The 22,538-nt window shown below is 49.7% G+C and overlaps 1 protein-coding gene across 4 annotated transcripts in view; it reads left to right on the top strand.

Annotated features, from left to right (window-relative positions):
- The first annotated feature begins 238 nt into the window (after positions 1–238).
- TLK2 (tousled like kinase 2) overlaps positions 239–22,538 on the top strand; it is a 55,888-nt gene continuing 33,588 nt past the window's right edge. For 3 of the 4 annotated variants that reach the window (XM_068166397.1, XM_068166396.1, XM_068166394.1), the window contains exons 1-7: positions 239–618; positions 2,725–2,813; positions 4,576–4,641; positions 12,686–12,757; positions 15,177–15,246; positions 16,264–16,307; positions 17,915–18,010. In XM_068166397.1, coding sequence (XP_068022498.1) covers positions 2,733–2,813; positions 4,576–4,641; positions 12,686–12,757; positions 15,177–15,246; positions 16,264–16,307; positions 17,915–18,010 — 429 coding nt within the window. In that variant the 5' untranslated portion in view covers positions 239–618; positions 2,725–2,732. The remainder of the gene's footprint in view (positions 619–2,724; positions 2,814–4,575; positions 4,642–12,685; positions 12,758–15,176; positions 15,247–16,263; positions 16,308–17,914; positions 18,011–22,538) is intronic. The other variant, XM_068166395.1, reaches the window with a different exon arrangement.

Raw genomic sequence — 22,538 nt, 5'->3', positions numbered from 1 at the left:
CCCCGCCGCGCCCCAGCGCCCCCCTCCCCCCCGCGCCTCGGGAAGCTGAGGGGTCCCCGTAGCCCTGTGCCCCCCCACCCCCACCCCGCCCTTCCACTCGCCCTCCCTCCCCACCTGCCCGGGCTCTGCCGCCGCCCCGCCGAGCCCTCCCTCGGGCCTTTGTCCTGCCGCGAGGCCTTGCGGCTGCCACCGGCCTGCGCCAGCCCAGGCCGCGCCAGGCTCCTTACGCGAGGCCGGGGATCCGCGGCCTAACCATCCCTTCTCGCCGCCCCGCACCCGCCCCGGAGCCGGCGAGGGGCTAGCCCCCACCTTCTCCCCCCCCGCACCCCTCGCCGCCGCCGCCCCCACCTCCCATCCGCCCTTCATCCCCCGCGTGGAGCCCGTGTGCCCGCAGCGGCGGCGGCGCCTGGCTCACGAGAGGCCGCGGAGCCGCCCCTGGCCTCCCCCTCCCGCCCGTGCCGCCGCCGCCGCCGCAGCAGGTTCCCTCCCTCCCTCCTCCTCCTCCTCCTCCTGCTCCTGCCCCCGGCGGCGGCGGGATCCGAGCGGTGCCCGGGGAGCGCTCGGCCCGGGCAGGAGGGGAGAGGAGCGGCGGGGCGGCGGCAGGAGCAGCAGCGCCAGGTGAGAGCCCGGGGGCGGTGGGGGAAGCTCGAGAGGACCCCCCCGTCTGCCTCCCCGCTGCTGGGCCCGAGCCCGCCCTGGGGGCGGCGGGGCTGGAGGCGGTGGCAGGGGGGAGGCGGGCAGCGACCCCGGGCCGCGGGGGAGGCGGGGGCGGAGGCTGCCGAGCGCTCCGGGCCGGGGTCACGGCGGAAGGGCCCGCGGCCTGCGCCCCGAGGCGGCAGGAGCCAGGCCTGGGCCCGAGGTGCCCGGCGCGCCGGGGCACGGCGCAGCGCAGGCCCCGCGGGCTCCTGGCGAGGCCCGGCCCGGCCCGGGGGGTAAGAGCGGCCCGGGGGGGTCGGCCCGGCCCGGCCGGGGGGGTGAGGGGTGGGCACGGCCTGTGGATCCCCGGCCTGCGAGTTGAGGCGGTGCTGCCCGGGGTGCCGGGAGCAGGAGGCAGGCCGAGGCGGTGCAGCAGCTGGCAGCGGGCAAGGCTGCTCGCTCGCCGGCTGGGGACAGAGGGGTGCTGAAAAGCGCCGCGCGAAGGAGCCGGGGAGGGCAGCGAGGGAAGGCCGTGTCCTGCTGGGGGGCATGGAGGGGTCTGGGGCAGGCCCCGGGAGGGAGCCGGGCCCTGCGGTGGGGCAGAGGCTGGGGAACTTGCGGCAGTCCGTGCCCCGTCCTGGCGTGGGGATGCGATTCCATCCCGAGTGGCCACCCTGAGCTCCGTGATGGGGGAGAGACCTGGGAGGACTTTCGCATCTTGGCGTTCATGGCTCGTCTGTCATGTTCCTCGGTGCACAAATTTCCTGTTTTGAGAACTGGGCTGATAGCTCTGTCGGGGGGGTTTAAAGCCCCATAGCAGAGCTTTCTGATAGCAGCGTTCAGTCTCCCATTCGTGCTTTTTGGAGAAGCTCGTCCCTGCTTTGGGAGGGCGGTTGTAAATGCCCCCTCCCCCGGATGGATTCGCTTTGCCCCCCTGTAACTTAGATCTGCAGCGTTTGGAGGAAATGGCAGGGACAAAATGGACAGTTCATAAAAGGAACAATTGTATACTGCCTGTTCTAGAGGGCACTTGCTGCCCTTCAAGAACTTTCCTCATGGCATATGCTCTTTATACAGCAAATCTTTATCTTCTAGCTCCCTTGTATTATTTTTTTTCACCTCCCCTCTCCCTTACCTTAGTCCAGAAATGAAACTAGAACAGACATTTCTGGAAATGAACTTGATTGGTGCAGTTGGGAAGATGTGATTCACAGTTATAATGAACGTGGAAATTTGTCCCATTTTTGCCACAGTTCTGTTTGGATTGTGTATTTCCTGATTCATTTGGGGGTTTTTTTTTGTTTCTTTTAGTCTTTTCTTTTAAACCTGTTTACACAGCTAGGCTGGTTTGGTTGCTCCATTTGTTGGGGCTTTGGGTTTTGCTTTTTAACCCTTCAGCTAATGGCATCTGTCACATTGGATTGCCAAGGGGCACCTCAGATATGTCCAGTGTCTAGGAGCAGCTATTGCAGTGGAGGTATCTGATGCTTTGCTCTGTAGAGTGAGAGGTTTAAATGTGCATCATTTAATTCTCCCTGTGCCTGGAGGAACCAAAAAGCTGTTGTCAGTGAAACTGGGGAGGGGAGACCTAGGATTTCCAGGATTGGCCAAAAATAAATTAGGGGGTGAAGAATTAAAGAATATTGCCTTTTCCCCCCCCTTTTTTTCCTGCTTCCTCCCCCCCTTCCCTCCCCTCCCCCCCCCCCCCCCCCCATCCAGTCATGCAGCAGGGATGAAAAGCTCTGAATCTTTTAGTCATAACACTCTGGTCCCATGTTTTCCTTTTAATAAAGCAGCCAGTGGGAGAGAGTGACATAATTGGTTTCTTGGATTTAGAGATGTTGAAAATGGCTGGTACAAGAGAGAGAGAAGGAAACTCTCCAGCAGGGCTATGCTTTAAGTACAGTAATGTGGTGGCCAAGTCATGTTGTTATTGCATGGCAATGTTGCATTTCTCTTGCAGGGAAATGCTTTCTGCACGGTTGTGCTGCAGAGCAGGCACTTTGGAGCCTTGTCAGTGGCACAGAATATTAAACCTCTCTCTCTTCTTCCCTTGCATTGCATAATCTGAGTGTTGTTCTCCTGTAGCAGCAGAAATGATGGAAGAATTGCATAGCCTGGACCCACGAAGGCAGGAGCTCCTGGAGGCCAGGTTCACTGGAGTGGGGGTTGCTAAGGTGAGTTGGGTGCCTGTGGTAGCAGACCTGACTGCTTATCCACTCTGTGCTGCACTTGGGGTTTAATGTCTACATGGATACTTTTGCTTTGCTAGCACTTTTGAATCAGTAGTTGTGTTCTGACCTCTTAATTTGCTTGAAGTGTGTTGAAGAGGAATGAAAATGGGATCTCTATGAGCAGATGCTTTGCCATGCAGAAGATTTTGGGGTTCTGATGAAGTTCTTAGGAGTTGCTTTACCTTAAGGCAGCTTGTACACCCCCAAAAAAACCCCATGACAGCTTTGTCTTTGGAAGTGGGATTCTCCTCTCTTCCTTCCTCCAGGAATACAGCTGAGAACCCAGTTTGGCCACGCGTTAGATACCGTTTCAAGTTGGCAGTGTTTGATCCAACATGTAACCAGGAGTTGGTTCAGCTCTGCTGCTAGAGCTCTATACTTGGTTACATTGAACACACACACACAAAGTGATTGAGGGCCAACTTTTCCTGTGCCCCACAACCTGCTAGTAAAATCCCATCTTTGTCCTCACCTGCAGCTTCATAACAGTTCAGTAGCTGCCTTTCCTGAGCAGAGCACTGAAGTAACACATGGTGTGGTTGTTTCATGTACTAGCCTTAAGTGTTAGCTCTCCAGGTGCTGTTGGCAGCGTTGGTTGATAGTCTGAGCAGTGAAACGGTGGCAGAACTCATCTTAAACTAGGTCAGTGGTAAGGAGTTCACTTTTGGAGGAGGAGGAGGAGTTTTGGGGCAGCATCAGGGAGGATGCTAAAACAAAGTCTCACTGCTAGCTTCACTTCAGAAACCTCTTAGAATTAATTTGAGTAGAGCCTTTTGTAGGTGCTGCAAATGAGAACTTGAGCAAGGCTTTCAGTTGAGTTGATGCTTTTCTTTCTGATCCATACTTCAGTCAGGACTCAAAGTTAAGTCTTGGAAGGAAGCATAAGCAAAATAGTGTAGAAAGGAAGATGAACACTGGAAGTTGGTAGGGAGTCACAGTTTGGGGTATTGAAGTAGGAGTGTGGGAGGTTTTTGATCTTTTCCCTCACTCTTAAAGAGTTTTTTAATCTTAAGCACAGGAGTTGATGGAGAAGTGTAATACCCAAGTGTATTTACAATCCTGAAAGACTTGTTTTGCACAACACTGCAACTCTTAATGTACTTATTTCATCTGTCTCTTGCCTCTTCCCCATCTGTGTCTCCACCATCCTTAGATGTACCAGTGTAGATAAAGCCAAACCACTTTCTAGGAGAGCTAGGACTTTAGAAGCATAGCTGCCATCCTTGGTTTAAAACAGTGGCTCAGTGCTCACAAAGAATGTTGGGAACTGCTCCTTTCAAAGGCACAAAGAATGTTGGGAGCTACTCCTTTTAAAGGAACAACCTTTAAGAGAGAGGAAAGTGAGCCTTCATCGTGTTGGGAGCAGGTGGTGTATGCCCTTTCTCTCTGCAGGTGAATACTGAAAGCTCATTTTTGTTTCTAAAGCATGCCCAAGTTACCAAGGGAGGCTGAGCAAAGCTGTGGTGTTACTGAGTTTGATTTCTTCTCTCTTTACCTGTAGCTATGCAGCATAGTGTTTTGCTGTGTACTGGTCAATGAACTGTTAATGAGTGCATTACCCTTATTTCAGAGCTGTATTTTTATTGACTTGCCTACTTGCTAATTTGCACTAGCTCAGCCAGCCATTGATATGAATTAGCATGACTCTGTTGCAGCAAATCTTGGTTGCAATATTAATCTCAGCCTACTGTGCGTTCCCTCCCAGGTTGGTGCTTCAAATTCCCTCCCTACCCCCCCAAGTCTCCGTCCGTCATGCTCCGCCCTGGCATTGGTAGGTCACTGTCTTCAGGGGAATCTATTGGGAAAGGTGTGATACAATCTATCTTTTTTTTTCTTGGTATGATTCAACTAAGGCTTTTTTAGCTCTCTCTCCAATGAAATGTTTGAAGGGAAGCTGCGTAGAGTAAGTTAGTGCCATCTAGTGGGACCGGGACTGGCACATCCTCCTGGGATGGAAGGTATTCTGTTGCTGTTTATTGCATAAAAGGAAGAAATGTCATCTTAGATGCTCTCCTATTGGGTGGAAGCAGCAGGCAGTTGTAGCTGAGCTTCCTGCCTTCCCCTGGCTGGGTGTAGCACTGTGTGTGTGTTTAGTTAGGATCCTTTACTGTTTAAAAATGCAGAGGGGGTGTTTTGGACCTGCGTGAAACTCATGCACTAGTTCACATCCTCAGGGCACCTGCAGCTCTGAAGCCTGCTGGTAGAGAACAGCTCCACTTCCTTCTGAGAAATGAAGGAGGCTAAGCTGATCTAGAATACATTTTCAGGCTGGAAGCTAGAAAAAGGCTTCCAGCCATTAGAGTCATGAGATTCTGGAAGAGCTTTCCAGTAACAGTAGTAGAGGACAGAAATCCCAAACTGTTTTGGAAGCAGCTGTGTGCTGTCACCTCCTGTGGTAGCTGAAGGCACAACCCAATGACCGAGGTCATTTGCAGTCCTAAATGTCTCCCAATTCTGTCGCATGCCTGTGATGAATTATCTTGCTCAGTAGCTGGTGAATATGTCTCTCTAGAAGCTTGGAGTTAATACATGGAATCAAATTTATGAGCAAGGAATGTTTCTAGGCAACTGTTATACTCATGTGGTTCATCCAGGTCACTAGATAGCTTCAAAAAGCCAGTGATGCTTTAGATGGCTGTTCTTGCCATATGGTGAAGTGCCATTTCTTCCCCAAATTCACAGAGTGAGGCCTTGAACTAGCACATGACTATCTGACACCTCCCAGTATTCCTGCTTGTTTAGCTCCTGTTTGTGTTTACTTACCACGGGGAAATCTAAGCCTGTTCACTTGAGGCATTATTCTGACGAGTCAGCTCAGACAGCTGCCGTGGGTCAGTAGGTGCAGAAGATGAAATGGAGCTTGCTTCTCTAGATAACATTGTTGATTTCATCTCTTCTCATCCTCTGCTTGCCTTCCCCTTGTTTGGGTGCTGCCTTTAAGATATCAGCTGGGTTAACTCCAGTGGATTTGTGTCGTTTCCACAGGCTTTTCCTAGATAAGAGTTGGAATGGCTAATTGTGGTGGGTGATCTGTGTTTGCACACAGCTTCTCTCAGGCTTAACCAGGCTGGCTCATCACAGCAGCACACTCTTCTACAAGTCTGGTCTTTAAAAGATCTTCAGACTGAGTTTGTGTGTGCCACCTTACTGCAGCCAGACTCAAAAAGCTGAAGTATTTCTAGAGAGAGTAGCCCTCTTTGTCACGCTGTAGGAATCTTGTAGATCCACAGATGATTGTTCTAGAATTGAAGCAGTATTGGTCTTGGGGGTGGCTGGGTGCTCCTTTTTCCTCTACTTCAAGGTATCATAAAGGAGGAAATGAAAATAACCTGAAGAGTGTCATTTAGGCTGCAGAACATCTGCCTCCAACAAGAGAATGGGTCTTTAAAAAGAACACCATTTGCTTGTATGATTTGGGCTTTTACCCTTTCCCTGTCACTCCAGCAGTCTTGCTAAGTTCAGTAGCTGCTGGTTGTGTGGGATAAGTTCAGTAGCTGCTGGTTGTGTGGTCTACTGGGTGACTTTGCTGCTAAAAATGCTGCTAAGGTGAGAATTCATGTTTGAGAGAAGTGTCTCTTCCTTGGAGGGAAGTGGTGCTGCACAGGGGTGGTCCCTAGCAGGTGCCACCAGAATTAGCTAAGGGTTGTGAAACTTAAGAGTTGAATTTTCATCAGCTGCCAGACAAGGAGCCAGGATTTTATGTCAGATACTTGGAAATTGCTTTGGGTGCTTCTGTGTGCAACTTTGCTTCTTCCAAACGTGTTAGCTGGCTGCTGGAGCCCAGAAGTAGTTGTCAGACCTCAGGACTGTTTCTGCCCCTGAACTGAGAGCTGGGGTGAGCTGTGTGACCTTTCTGTCCAGCTTGTCATGAATAAAATAAAACCACCATGTTTGTTTTGTGGTTTTTGTTTTTTTCCACGCTGAGAGAACTCTTGGGGCATAATGGAAGCAAGGCAAATCCTGTTGCAAATCTGCTTATCCATCTGATAGAGGGGAGGTTACCTGTGAACATCTGATAGTAGATTAACTTCTCGTGGCAAAAAGACCTGAGTGATTGGGGAATTTCATTATTGCCTGTAATACCAAGCTCTGCTAAGAGCCCCATTAAGAAGCAGGCTGTAATTCTCATACTTATGTGGTACTTGAAATAAGAATATGTTAATTAACCTGTCTTATACAGCAGCACTAGACCAGGGTAAGTTGTAAACCATTCAACCATTTTGCTTTGGTGTAAGCCTGTGTGGAGTCAGCACTAACTCTTTAGTGGAGCTGAGGACTGACTTTTTTTTTCCCCCTTTGAAATCTTGATTTGCTGCAGAGTTCAGAACAACTCTGGTTACCTAGACTTGGGGTAATGAAGCATGCCTGCCACTGAATTAGCACAGGAGTTTTGCAATGCGTGTTGCTGTAAGTCCCTGTTGGAGGCTCTGGCTGGGCAGCTGGAGTTCCTAGAGCTCCCTTTTGGTACGAGGGGCTGGAGAGCACAGAATGGAGAGTGCCCAATGCAAGAGCTGTGGACAGGCCTGAGGGACCATTTTTGGGAGCTTGGAGAGGCTAAGGAAATGCATAGATCGTGTGAGGCAAGCAGGTAGGCTTGAGGAGGAGATGGTAGGGACGGTCTGAGTCAGGCTGGCTTTGTTACAGGCAATCTAATGGGAGCTATTACCAGGCTAAGGTGCTTCTGTTAGAACTTCAACCACTCTGCTTCCTTTGTGGCCTTCCCAAGGCTCTTGCAGAGGGAGAAGTGACTAACCAAGGCGTGTGAGTGGACAGGCTTTAAATTCCTGCCTCTGAGTAGGTGTCTTGCAAGCCTCTGCTACTGTTGCATCCACTCCTCAAGATGGAGCTTTTGTTGTGCATAGGTAGGTCACGGACTGAGAAGCAGCAGTTGATAGGTGAATCACAAGGGAAAAGAGCATGCCAGCTTATCTGGGAGAGAAATTCCTTGTGGAGGAGGAAGTGTGTGCTGTTCTGGTGCTTGTCATTTGGGTAAACACTGTAGGGACTATTAGCTGCTTTCAGATGACCCACGTCGTTTGGATTTTTGCTGAGCCCCATCACCAAGTCTCTTGACAGGGTACAGTGGATGAGTGGGCTGGAAGTGATAGCAGAGAAGTGCAGCATTATCCCAAAGTAGTCTATGCTAGAAAAGCCACATGACTTCTTCAGGAACAAAATGTATAAGCCTTTCCTGTGTAAACCATTGCATGTTTATTATTCCCTCCTGCTACTTCCCCAGCAGTGTTCCAGTCTCGTTATTCTTTGCCATCACTTCTGGGTTGGTTTGGTTCCCCCCCCCCCCAAAAAAAAAAAAATTCAGGTTTGTTCCTTTAATTCCTTTTGGGCCATGACCACTTCTTAATGGTGTGCTAAATTAAGGGCTGAATGTTTATCCAGTGTCAGTTGCTGAGTTAAATATAAACAGTCAGGAATGATAAAACATCAATTTGAAAGGTTTGGGGATTTTTTTATGCACACACTGAGTGTTGATCCAAGGGGAGATGCTCAGATCCATTGTCTAAACCTGTTGCTCACTTGAGGTTGTGTGTGAAACCAGGTATCTAGCAGGGTGATCAGGAAAACTTGCTTTTTCTCTTGCATAACTACATGAGAAGAGGTACAGCTGAGGACTGGGCCCTGTTCCTTAACCATCCTAGGTCTTGCATCTTTGTTGCTTCCGGCACAGCGAGCTCTAAGGAACAGTTTGTGTTTCCATAGCTGGAACACCTCAAAACCTGACATGGAACAAAACGCTTCAGCTCCTTGCCTGTAAGAGAGGCCTAATCCATTGCTGTAAGAGAAGTGTCAGTGGAAGGCCCTCTAGAAGTTGATCGGGGAGAGGGTCAGAATTTGCCTAGAAAGAATTACTTGTGCATTTGCTCCCAGTATCAGTGCACACAGCAGTGGACTTGCTGGACGCTTCTAGGCCAAGAAGGCAAATGGCATCCTGGGCTGCATTAAGAGGATTGTGTCCAGCAGGTCAAGGTCCTCCTCCTCTACTCTGCACTGGTGAGGCCTTACCTGGAGTAGTGTGTCCTGTTCTGGGCTCTGCAGCTCAGGGAGGACAAAGAGCTACTGGAGAGAGTCCAGCACAGGGCCACTGAGATGATTTGGGATTGGTACATCTAATACATGGGGAGAGGCTGGGAGAGCTGAGGCTGGTTAGCCTGGAGAGGAAGAGGCTGATGAGGGATCTTAAGCTTACAAATATCTAAGGGTGTGGGTGTCAGGAAGATGGGGCCAGACTCTTCTCAGTGGCCCCCAGTGACAGGACAAGAAGTAGTGGCTTAAACCTAAACATCAGAAGTTCCATCTGAACACGAGAAGGAGCTATGAGGATGACAGAGCACTGGAACAGGCTGCCCAGGGAGGTGGTGGGGACATTCAAGGCCTGCCTGGTCATGTTCCTGTGTGACCTGCTTTAGGTGGTCCTGCTCTGGCAGGAGGGTTGGACTCGATCTTCAGAGGTCCCTTCCAACAGCCCCCACCATCCTGTGATCTGCCAAGCTGTTCTTCCCTGCTCCCACAACTGGGGAGTTCCTTTTCACCCTTTCTGCTGCTGTGTTGACTTCAGTTTTACAATTTTTGTCAGTGTACTTCCTTAGAGGAACTTCTAAAGTGAAGGGAGAAGAGTTTTTATGCTCTTGAAGAACCTGTGTTCAGATCTCAACTGCTCCTTTGTTGACACAAAAAATGGATTTGATTCCAACTGCTGGAGCTGTAAATGTCCCACACAGAGTAGTCAGTGCTGGTAGTTGTGGTACTGGAGTAAGAAAAATGTAGTGGATTTTGTGTTAGGCTTCTCTCCAGCTGCTTTCATTCCAGCACTTTACATCCAGATGCAAACAGAGGATTTTTTTGTACTGGAGAGAATCATAGAATCAGAATGATAGGGGTTGGAAGGGACCTTAAAGATGATCCAGTTCCAACCTCCCTGCTGTGGGCAGGGAGACCTTCCCCAGGACCAGGCTGCTCAAGGCCTTATCCATCCTGGCCTTGGATGCCTCCAGGGAGGGGGCATCTACTACCTTCCTGGGCAACCTGCTCCAGGGTCTCACCACCCTCACTCTAAAGAATTTCTTCCTAATCTGCAATCTAATTCTCCCCTCTTCCAGCTTAAATCCATGCCCTCTCATCCTGTCACTATAAGCTTAAAGGATAAACTTGTGTTTCTGGGGAAAAAAAAGACCTTTTAGGATCCTGGCTAACTACAGGAGGCCTCTTCAGTTTATTCCTGCAGGTGACCCTTGAATAGCTGAATCACTGACCCATCCCAAGCCACTGACATGCCTGTTCAACCACAGTGTTCCTGAAAAGCTCCAGTGTGGTGTTCTGGGAGCAGCTGTTCTGTCACTTGCAGGAAAGTTAAGCAGGAGTTAAGCAAATGTGGAAACAATTCTCACTTCCATCTTCTTCATCTGAGACAACCCCCCCCAGCCTGTCCATCTGAGAGCAGCATGTGCTGGTTTGTGGAGATGCCCCTGCACTCCCTGAAGCTTTCACACTCACACAGAAGGTTGATGTCTTGGATGTGCTTCTGGGAGCTGAGTTCAGGAGAGGAGGAAGTGGGGGATTGTAGAGGGACAGTATTAGTGCAGTCTATAAACAAGCTTTTGAGTCACCATCACTGGAGGTCTGCAGGAGGAGACTTGATGGGGTGCTTGGTGCCATGGGTTAGTTGTTTAGGTGGGTTGGATTGGTTGATGGGTTGGATGCAATGATCCTGAAGGTCTCTTCCAACCTGGTTTATTCTATACATGGGTGGAAAAATTTAACATTCTGTTGCCACTTGCCATAAGATACCGCTTGATCTTTTTTAATCAATAAGGCTTCCATGTGGGTGGAGCCGAGGTTGGTTTTGGCACCTCTCTTGAGTCCTGTTGGCCAAGGACTGAATGACCCAGAGTTCATGGATTCATAGAATGGTTTGGGTTGGAAGAGACCTTAAAGATCATCCAGTTCCAACTCCCCTTGCCGTGGGCAGGGGCACCTTCCACTAGATCAGCTTGCTCAAGGCCTCATCCAACCTGGCCTTGAACACCTTCAGGGAGGGGGCACCCACAGCCTCTCTGGGCAGCCTATTCCAGAGTCTCACCACCCTCACTGTAAAGAATCTCTGTCTAATCTCCAGTCTGACTCTCCCCTCCTCAAGCTTCAATCCGTTCCCTCTCATCCTATCACTGCCAGCCCCTGTAAGTTGGATCTGTAGGATTTGTGAGCCATCACCTTGGGTGGTGAGGAGCTTGTTTCTTTCTTCAAAGAGCAGCTGTTGTTGAGGTGAAATATCTTTCTGGTCTGGAGCCACTTGTGTGATGAGTTGAAGGGGCAATGGTATGGCTTAAAGAGTATCATCTGTAGGATTTCTTCAAGTAATTTGCTTTCAAAGGGGAATGCTGACCACGTAGCTTGTGAGCTGTTCAGGTGCTGCTCTGCTTTCTGTTGCAGCAGCTAAGCCTGGCCTTTCAGGGGAAACAAACTTGATGGTTAACATTCCCAGCGGAATGCAGAAGGTGAACAGAACTTCTCCATTGTGTGGCTGCCTGCTTGCAAATTGGACTCAGTAATAGGCAGGTTGTGTCACAGGTTTCATCTGCTGCCAGGATTTCTCTTGAATGGGGAAGAGAGAATTGCTCCCCTCAAAACCCAACTCCTGTGGGATTTCTCTGGGGTATCAAGGCTTCTCCCCTAAGTCTTCTGCTCAAGTATAAGCTGAGAAATGAGGAAAGGCTGATTGGTAGGTGCCAAAAAAAAAATCAGAGTGCTAAAATAGAAGGGATCTTTGGGAAAAGATGCTCACAGGTTATTAATGGAGAGGTGGCTTTATCATGTCATTCTTCCTGTTAATCTATTCCATCAGTGATTGTGAAGCTTGTTTTTTTTTCCCCCCTATCTGTGTCAAATGTGTAGATTTCTTAAGTTAGATCTGGAGGAGGATACTTTTGTGTCAGAGCACTAGGCTACAACACAGCAACTTTGCATGATTCACTTTTCTTTCCTTTTAAAACCAGTTTTGAGGTAGGTTTAAAAAACCCCATTTTGGGGGTTTGAAACTGCTTGGATGCATCAAAAGGCAGATGTGGAACCAGCAGAGCCTGCAGAGATGCAGGAGGAGTGTTGTAGGTACCTGGACACCATTCTGGGCACTCTCTTCCAGCCTCTTGAATTTGTGTTCGAGCTTGGTAGGAGCAACTGCTGCCTGGCAAGGTCAGCCATGGGTGCATAAAACATCCTAGAGCACTGCTGGTAACACAGCTTTGACTTGTTCACAGTCTTAGTGTTAAAAAAAGCATTAAGAAACACACACATTCATAGAAAAATCAGTGGTGCTGCCAGCATCTGATAACAGTAATAGCTGTCTTGCCAGATGGAAAATGCCTCTGAATTCTTAGCCCCCAGGGTCAAGCAGATGCTTGCCTGAAGAGCTGAGCTTGGAAGTATTTGCTGCTCATCAAATCAGAAGGTTTGTTTCTCAGACCCAGTTGTTTGGGATTTTGCTGCATGCTGCTGTAGCTGTTGTGTGGCGGTGGTTAAATACAGCAGGCAGGAGATGAATTGTTACAGAAATACCACTGCAGAGGCTGGATCAGTTTGCTGAGGAAAGCCTGTCCAACTGGCAGGCCACCTTCTGCCCTGCTCCAAGCAACTCCTGCAGGCTTTTAGTGCCCCACCAGGTGTCTGAGGGCTTGGCCCCCTGGGTGCTGCTTGCATCCACATGACTTAGAGCAGCGTAGTTAGCCCTGAGATGCAATGTTTGCTAGGACCTCTCTGCTGTGGATGGAAGTTGTCTCTAACAGCCTTTGCTTGTTTTTCACTAGGGTCCACTAAATAGTGAGTCTTCCAACCAGAGCTTGTGCAGCGTGGGTTCTCTGAGTGATAAAGAATTGGAGGTAAGCAGGCACAAATCCTTGTGGTGATGGGATTTAAGGTAGACATGGTGGACTCAGAGCACAGGAGGAGCTGTGTGAGTGGGTGACAGTGTGCTTTGGGGTGTGAAAGGGGCTAGGGGAAGTGTTTTGAGCCTAACCCTGCACTCTTTGGGCCGTGCTGTGAAGCTCCTTGACTCTTCATGCCCCTGACAGGGAAGTTCTCCCCAACCCCAAAATCACAGCATCCAGAAAAGCTCAGTTTAGGAAGTTGGTTTTAGCTGCACTGTGATTTGTTTGCTGGGTTTGGATACAATTTGGGCCAAGCAAAAGGCCAGAAATCATTGATGGCAAAGTGTCTTACCCAGCAGAGAGGAGGAATCTGCACAAGCCTTCAGAGAGCACTTTATGAATGGTGTGGGGAGGTGAGAATTGGTGCTGTGGGATTAACCATTGCAAAACACTTCTTAAAGCAGCTGAGAGGAGCTTTTGGAGGTGGGTTTTTACATCAATTCCACACTCATTAAGTTAAAACCTCCAATTTAAATGCCTTTTTAGGCACTTAGAGAACTTCCCACTCACTTCCCAGGTAAGTTTGGGATCATCTTTCCCTCTCTCCCGTGGCAACACTGATAGGAGGCTGTCTTTTAAGAATGAAAACACCTTCAGCTCCACACAAATATAGTTAATAATGGAAACCTGAGCCTTCATGCTGCTTCTCCTCCATGCATTTATTTGTGAGCTTGTGTGGAGTGATTTAAATGAACCCAGCTGACGTCACCGAGCCGGCCATTCCCTGCTGCTTTTTCAGGCCTAACAGCTAATGTTGTGTGTAATTTTGGTTATGTAAGGGCCTGAATGGAAAACCAACTTGAACTGGATCTCATTAACACCCTTACAGCTCCATGGAGGCTGTAATGGAGCCTGTGGTGTTGCCGCCACGCCAGCCCTCAGGACTTGCTCTTCCCTGTGCAGTGAGGAGGCCATGCCAGTGCCTTCCACACATACAGGAGCTTCAAGTCTCTGTGGAGCTTTCAGTCCCCTCATTCTTCCCCTAAAAAAAATGCTTTCTGGACACAACAGCAACCTTTGTCTTAACATCCTCTCCATCCTCTTCCCAAACAATAACACCTTGGGGATTGCTTAGCTGGTAACATGGGGCTGTGGATGTCCAGCATCCACTAGGGACACAGCCAGGGTTGGATTCTGGCTGTGTCAGCTTTGCCTCCTTTGACAGGATATAAAGGAGAGATTGATTTCACTGCTCACTCTCTGCAAGTTCTCTTGGCTGAGCTGTTCAAACTGGGTACTTTGGACTTTGATTTCCAGAGAGCATGAAACTTGGGTTTACCACAGGCTTTCTGGCCATGGCCTTCCCTCCCCCAGAGTTGTGTTTTGCATGCTGTGGTTTTCTTCCTGTCCCCAGGCTACAGTTTAGTGGTGGCTGCAGTGATTGTAAAGCCTATAGCTCAGAAATTATTTGGGACCCTTTGGGATAAGAGATGTTTTTAAACTGATGTTGGTGATGCAAATTACAAGATGTGTTTCTTGCCAGCAGCCACAGTAAGCTGCTTCTAGTGCAGTGCTTCCTGATGCTCCCAGCAGGGTTGCCCACATGAGTGACCCTGGTGACAGGGAAACCATCAGGCCAGGGCTCTTCTCCACCCTTGCCCATCTAGGTTTGCTAGCCTTGTACACAGCCACTTGTGGAGGCTTCAAGCCTTCCCCCTGTGCCCTTTAGTGTGTCTGTGCATAAATATATTGGTGTCCACCGATGAGCTGCCCTCAGGTCTCTGATTGCTCATAGAAATGACAGATGCAGCTGACCTGTGGCTTTAATGAGAGATACATCCAGATGATTTACTGCCTCTGTGGCAGCTTTCTCCTGCCTGCCGTCTTGGGGACTTCTGCCTTGCCTGAGTAAGGCTACAGCTGTGCACCAGTGGGCAGGATGGTTCCTGTAGCCCCCTGCAAAGGGCTTTGGGAAGAAGCATTAGCTGCAGGAAAGAGGAATTGTCCTGGCAGACTGTGAGTAGCCACTGGGCTGCAAATTTGGATGGCTGGGTTCAAACCTCTTGCCACGACTCCCCTTGTACCAGTACTGCAAGCACTTTGAGACGCTTCACACAGGTTTTTATCAGTGTTTGAGCTTGTTCTGCTAAGCATGTGAGGCAGCTGTGCAGTACAGGCTGGCTTGCTGCAGCTGGAGAAGCATTACCCTCCTTCCTCAGGGTGTCCTCTCCCTTCTGCAGCACATCCATCAGGAGGTAGCAGCTCTTTGAGAGCAGTTGTTTCTTTAAGTACCAGCGGTAGAACACAAACCCGGCACCAGAGCAGTGAAATGGCCACTGGGGGATATGGAGCAAGAGTTGTTCTGCTTTGGTGTTTTCTTTAAGTCTTGGAATAACTGCAGCAATGTTAATTTTGAAGTATTGTTTAACAGACTCCTGAGAAAAAACAGAATGACCAGCGGAATAGGAAAAGGAAAGCAGAAGCTTATGAGACCAGCCAAGGTAACTCCTCCTCCTGACCCTGCTGCAGCATTGCTGAACGCTCGGTAGCACAGGCAGTGTCCTAGGAAACTAATGGCTCTCCTCAAGGGTGTGTCAGGCAGCTTGTTATGAACTCCTCCATGATGCTGTAGTTCTCTTCTGGGAGCCTTGTTATCCTCATTGGCAGGAAAATGCTCCTCTTCAGCTGATTCCACACAAATGATTGTGTTTTGATGGGACAGGCTGTCCAGAGGCTTGAGATGGCTTCTGGGAAGTGGTGTTGTGGTCCCACCTCACTACACATCCAGCAGCCAGCCTTCAACATACAGGCTGTACTCTCTTCCTTGCTGTTTGAGATGGATGCCTGGCTTGGTTAAGTAAGTTCTCCCCATAACAGAGAAAGAACAAAATGTGCTCCAGTGTAGGGCAGAGACTTAGAGTGCTAAGGAGAACCCAGCATGGCCAAGCTCAGATTCTCTGGCAAATGGGGAGAGGGGCAGCTTGCTTTTATTCTAGGCAAGAAAGTAACCAGGGTTGTGTTGACAAAACTGCTTTGATAATACTTAATGAGACAAAAGGGCTAAGTTTTAACGAGCTGATATTAATCCACCACTAATTATCTCTCTAACTCTTACAGAAGTGCCTGTGAGAGATCTGATACCCAGCCGTTCACCTGAAGGCAGAGGATTCAAAGTAGCCTTTGCTCTGTCCTTACCCGAAAGGAAAAGGTGGAGAAGCTGTGCCCCATTCAGCAGGGCTTAGTGTTTTCCGAGTACTTTAGCAAGTGCAAATGGTGTTTGATTGGATTTGACAGTGTTTGGAGCTGAGAGTTAATTGAATTGTCAACTGCAAACCCTCCCAGCGGCAGCAGGGGAGTTGTAACCCTGGGGCAGTCTTTTGTTATGCAGAAGCTTTTGTTGTGATAGGTGTTGCACCTTTCTGCGGGGGAAAGGAGCGTCAGAATAGAGGAGAAGCTCTTTAAAGCGGCATCAGAACTTCTGTCCTCTTATCTTCTTCATCCTGTGTTTTCCTTCTTAGGAAAAGGCACTCCTAGAGGACATAAAATTAGTGATTATTTCGAGGTGAGTATCTTTACATTGTTCGAAGCATCTGCTTGAGCTGACACGATGGCCAGTCTGGAGATGGGAGCCTGTGACAGCAGTTGCTAAGCCATCATTGGAGTCACTGATTGACGACGTTAACCTGATAGGCTCAAATCAGATTAGGCAGAGGATAGGCTTTGGGAGGTGATTTTAACATCAACACTTCCTTGAACAGTTGCTGAAGCAATTTTTAAGAGAGCAGCTACAGAAGTAGAGGTTTGAGGGTGACTTTTCCTTCGGGACCTGGATGTCACACGACGTTATCTCTGATATCTTGATAAGGGCCCAGTGCTGCTGAAGAGCCTGGCTGATGGGAGCAAGAAGTTGTTTATAAGGTTCCCTCTTCAGAAAAGCTTGTTACGGGAGTCTGGCACCACATGAAAGACAGACCCCTCCCCAGAGCAGTGATGGACAGTCTGCAAAGGAGTTCCCTAGGTCTGCACAATCCAGAGCTCCTGGCTTTCCTCTTGAGCATGTTCCTTGTTTGAGTAACTTGGAGTCAGGAATTAAGATCTTACCAGTGCTTACTTCTTTCCTGGCTACTGTGTTTTATCAGTGCTGCCCGCTGGGGGGGCAGGAACCTAGGAACTCCTGCCTGCCTTGTCTGTCACAGTGGCTGCAGAGACACTTAAGTGAAGGTGTACATTTCTCAGCACCCCTGTGGTGCACAGTTAGATTGTTCTCCTGGTGGGGAGTGAGCTTCCTAATTCTCCAGTAAAGAACTGATCTACATCCAAGTGTGCAAGTTAATATCCTTTTGTGTTACAAAGGAAAATACACTCAGTGTACATGTGAATGTCTGCTGGAAACAGTGCGTGAAATGTAAAGGGTTTTCAACTTGGTTTATGTTCAGTTTGGTGAAGTGAGTCCTTGTGGCCAAGAAGGCCAGCAGCATCCTGGCCTGGACCAGCAGCAGTGTGGCCTGCAAGGCCAGGGCAGTGATTGTGCCCCTGTACGTGGCATTGCTGAGGCTACATCTTGAATGCTGGGTACAGTTTTGGGCTCCTCTCTCCAAGAAGGATGTCAAGGGGCTGGAGCAGATCCAGAGAAGGGCAGTAGAGCTGGTGCAGGGTCTGGAGAATAGGGCTGGTGAGGAGCAGGTGAAGGAACTGGGGGTGTTCAGCCTAAAGAAAAGGAGGCTGAGGAGAGACCTTCTGGCTCTCTACAGCTCCCCGAAAGTAAGTTGGAGTGAGCTGGGGTTGGTCTCTTTTCCCAAGGTGCAAGTGATAGAGCAAGAGGAGATGGTCTCAAGTTGTTTCAGGGGAGGTTTAGGTTGGAAATGAGGAAGAATTTCTTCACTGAAAGGTGGTTAAGGCTGGACCAGGCTGCCCAGGGCAGTGATGGAATTGCCAGCTCTGAAAGGGTTCCCAAAGCTGTGTAGGTGTGGCACTTAGGGGATGGCTTAGAGGTGGACCTGGCAGCAGTGAGGTGGTGGTTGGGCTTGGTCTCGGGAGGGCTTTTCTGACCGTTGTGATTCTGTCAGGCTTCATTTGTAAGATGATTATGTCTCTCCTGTCTCTTGTTGAATTTGCTTCAACCCCCCCACGTGTGCCATTGCTGATGATCCAATGTGTTCCCTTGGCCAGTTTGCTGGGGGAAGCGGCCCAGGAACCAGCCCTGGCAGGAGCGTGCCGCCCGTCGCCAGGTCCTCGCCGCAGCACTCTCTATCCAACCCCTTGCCGGTAAGTCTCCCCCCCGGGGCCACAGGTGGTGGCATGGGATCCATGGGGTTGTGAAAAGCTCTGAACAGGGAAGACTTGTCTCCTTCCGTTTAGCCTGGAGAGGAGCAGCCTGTGAGGGGATCTCTGTAATGGTTACAAATACCTGAGGAGCTGGGGACCAAGGGGCCAGGCTCTTTTCACTGGTGCCCAGTGATAGGACAAGGGACAATGGACACAAGCTGGAGCACAGGAAGTTTCATCTTGGCCTGAGGAGAAACCTTATGCCGTGAGGGTGCTGGAGCCCTGGAGCAGGCTGCTCAGAGAGGTTGTGGAATCTCCTTCTCCCACCTGGTGTGTTCCTGTGTGACCTGCCCTGGCTGATCCTGCTCTGGCAGGAGAGTTGGACTTGATGACCCCTGGAGGTCCCTTCCAATCCCTTCCATTCTGTGATTCTTGGTGAGCCAATTGGCTGCTTCTCTACTCAGCTCTGGTTGTTGACAATCTGAAATTGAGCTCTGCAGCAGAGCAGATGTCTAGGACCCTGTTACAGTGGCTGCTCCAGTTGGAGCTAACAGGAACATCGCCCTTAAAGCATACAGGATGGATATTTTAGCAAGGTACCTGTGGAACTGACATCTTAGTTATCCTGTGTTCCAGCAGAGCTTGTGGTCTTCTCTCAGTTAGGAGCATCTTGTGTGCTTGCTCAGCACTGCTACAAGGAGATTCCCATCCTAGGCGGCATCAAGACCATGGCCAGCAGGGCAAGAGAGGGGATTCTTCCCCTTTACTCTGCTCTTGTGAGACCCCACCTCAAATACTGTGTCCAGTTCTGGTGTCCCCAGTATAAGAAGGACACAGAGCTGTTGGTGTGAGTTCAGAGGAGAGCCACAAAGATGATCCAAAGGCTGGAGCACCTCTGCTGTGAGGACAAGATGGGGGAGCTGGGGGTGTTCAGCCTGGAGAACAGAAGACTCCAGGGAGGGGACCTTAGAGCTGCTTTCTGATACCTGAAGGGATCCTACAGGAAAACTGCAGAGGAACTTCTCATAAAGTGACAGGACAAGGGGGAATGGTTTGAAGCTGAGGCAGAGCAGGGTTAGACTGGATCTTAGAAGAAAGCTCTTCACTATGAGGGTGGTGAGACTCTGGAATAGGTTGCCCAGGGAGGCTGTGGATGCCTCCTCCCAGGGGGTGTTCAAGGCCAGGCTGGATGAGGCCTTGAGCAGCTGAGTCTAGTTGTGAGGTGTTCCTGCCCATGGTGGGGAGGTTGGAGTGGATGATCTCTGAGGTCCCTTGCAACCTCAGCCATTCTGTGATCTTGAGTGGACCCTGGCTCTGCTGAAACACATCCATGCCCTCATTAGGTTGGGAAGGCCTTTTCCTTCTGCTCACATGTGACTGGTCAGGAGCCTTAGCAAAGCTTGCAGAGCTGTGTGTATCCTGCACATCTGTTGCTCTTGTTACATAATTCCATTTTGCTGTGGCAGCACCTTCTGCAAGATCTGAATGTGAGGAAATAACCAGGGTGTTTAAGCTGTTTCAGCACAGAGCAGCTAAAGCCTTTTCTTTCAACCAGCAAAGCAATATTCCGAGGCTCTAGTGGCTGATCTCTGGTTCTGCCTGTTGCCTGGGCCTCACTTGACAAAATTTCAGCCTTTGTTGAATGTCACAGAAGTAGAGAGCATGGTGGGAGAGGTTAGCATTCCAAATGCAAAGCCTTTACTGATTACATGATTGTGCAGAGACCTTTGCACAGTCCATGAATGTGTACTGAGCTAAATCCCCACCCCAAGTGCACTGCTCAGAGCTCAGGAGGTGTTGGTGGATTTCAGAAGGGTTGTAATGCTGCTTCAGGGGAGAGCCTCAGGCCTGTTTTTAGATACATTTAGTGTTAATTGAATGGCCCTCTCCTGGCTCACATTAATTCACTGATACATCTCTTCAAAGAGAACTTAATAGAACAAATAGCAGCTCTGAGTTGTGCAGGCCACAGAATCACAGAATGCATGGGGTTGGAGGGGACCCTCAAAGGGCATCTGACCAACCCCCTTGCAGTCAGCAGGGACACCTCCAACCAGATCAGGCTGTCCAGGGCCACACCAAGTCTGACCTTGAATGTCTCCAGGGACTGGGCCTCAACCACATCCCTGGGCAGCCTGTTCCAGTATTTCACTACCCTCCTTGTGCAGAACTTCCTACTGATGTCCAACCTGAATCTCCCCTGCTCCAGTTTCAAACCATTGCCCCTTGTCCTATCACCACAGGCCCTTCTAAACAATCCCCCCCCAGTTTTCTGTAGGTCCCCTTCAGATGTTGAACTGCAGATGTGTGAAGTGCTAGGGCCAGTTCTTTACTTCAACAGCTGAGATACCCTCCAGGTGTTCAGAATGGGGCAAGTGGATTCTTCTTTTGGTTTTCTTCTCCACTTGTATGCCTTGAGGAGGCAGAAGTCTGAGCAGAGTATTCTTCGTGTGGCTGATATTGATGTTCCAGGTAGTTTCAGCCTGGCCAGTTTGTCTTTCTCCTTCCACAGCTGCTCTTTGTGCTTTCTGATCTTCTGTTCCTTACTCTTGCAGCTCAGCCTGTAATGTTTGATTATTCACAGCAAAATATTGTCTGCACTTGCAAGATCTGTTCTCTTCTTCCAAACTGAATATCAACAGTTTGAGCTAAGCTTAGGGGGAAAAAAACAGGAGGAGGAATGAAAACTGGAGAAGGTTGAGTATCTTCCCCATTACAGATGTCACTGTGGTTTAGGAAGAGAGCAGAGTGTTAAAATGTCTTTCACAGTGAGACAGACCTCCTCCAAACCTGAGAGTTAATCTGTGCTGGATAATTCTCTGCAATCAGAACTTGGGGAGGAACTGTAATGGCTTCAGGATGTTACTGCTTGTCTCCAAATCTCCTGACTGCTTTCAATTGCCTGCCTTCTCCTGTGATCAGAATGATCTGCAGCTCCTCAGACTCTTGCAAGTTTGCTCTCCTCCTTTTGGGGCAGAAAGTTACACTCTTGGCATTTGCACTGGTAGCCAGAAAATTGCTTCAGGTTGCAGTTTAGGTTTTTAAGACAAACTGAAGCCTGACCTGACTGTTTGCTTTCTGTGTGGCATGTGCCTGGCCTGGACTTACAGTTGGGAAGGACTTGGATGGTTATTACCCAATACTGCCAAGTTTTAGCAATGATGGGCTGGCTTTGGAAGTGAGGCAATGAGGTTCTGAGTGCTGTAATCAATGTAGCTCAGCTGATTCTTCTTCTGACTGAGTCCAGTTCCTGTATTACAGCTGGAGAATGGAGATGGCCCTTCAGAGGTGTCCTGCATCTTTGGCATATGGTGGAAATGTGTTAGCACTTTGCTTGCCTTGCAGGATATTGGTCCTGATTGGACCTCACCTGAAATAATGCATCCAGTGCTGGGCTCCCCAGTTCAAGATGGACAGAGATCTACTTGAGAGAGTCCAACAGAGGCTATGAGGATGATTAGGGGACTGGAGCTCTGCCTTATTACCAAAGGTTGAGAGCCCTGGGGCTGTTTAGTCTGGAGAGGAGAAGACTGAGAGGGCATCTGATCAATGTCTATCAATATCTGAGGGCTGGGGGTCAGGAAGAAAGGAGCAGGGGCAGCCTCTGCTCACTGTGCCCTGTGGTAGGACAACGGGCAGTGGATGGAAACTCCAGCACAGGAGGTTCCACCTCAACATGAGGAAGAACTTCTTTCCTGTAGGGGTCACAGAGCACTGGAGCAGGCTGCCCAGAGAGGTTGTGGAGTCTCCTTCTCTGGAGACTTTCAAGGCCTATCTGGATGTGTTCCTGTGGGACCCGCACTGGACTCTGTGGCCCTGCTCTGTCAGCGGGGTTGGACTGGAAGATCTCCAGAGGTCCCTTCCAAGCCCTCCCACCCTGTGATCCCACTCCTGACAGGAATGAGCTTACCATGACATGCTGGGTCCTAGACATGGTTAAGTTGTTGAATTTAGCAGTTGTCAGTTTCTGTCGCCAGCTGAACAGCAGCATCGTGACATGAGCTGTTTGAAAATGAGCCCTGCACAAACCCCAAGGGAGGTGCTGGAGTCCCCATCCCTGGAGGTGCTCAAGAAACCTGTGGCCATAGCACCTGGGGACATGGCTTAGTGGCTGTGCTGGGTTGATGGTTGGACTGGATGACCTCAGGGCTCTTTTCTAACCCAAACAATTCCATGATTCTATAAGCAGGATCATTTTAAAGGCATTGACCAAAACCACAACGCTCCAAGATCATTTCTTGCTTGGCTCTCCAGCCTGTTTTGCCCCACCGAAATCCATGGGTTTGCCAAGGCAGGGGGGTGTTAACTGACAGGAAATTCTGTCCTCTGTATGTTCATTTGGTATTTTGGTGGTTGGGTTTCGTTTTTAATCATTAACTCCATGCATTTTTTGCTGTCTGCTATCAAAACAATTGTTCTGGGAGTCACAGTATCACCAAGGTTGGAAGAGACCTCAAAGATCATCAAGTCCAACCTGTCACCATAGACCTCATGACTAGCCCATGGCACCGACTGCCACATCCAATCC

This window comes from Melanerpes formicivorus, unplaced genomic scaffold (genome assembly GCF_026170545.1).
Source record: "Melanerpes formicivorus ecotype bairdi unplaced genomic scaffold, bMelFor1.0.p_v2 SCAF_100, whole genome shotgun sequence".
NCBI lineage: Eukaryota > Metazoa > Chordata > Aves > Piciformes > Picidae > Melanerpes > Melanerpes formicivorus.
This window is presented reverse-complemented; position numbering and strand designations above follow the sequence as displayed.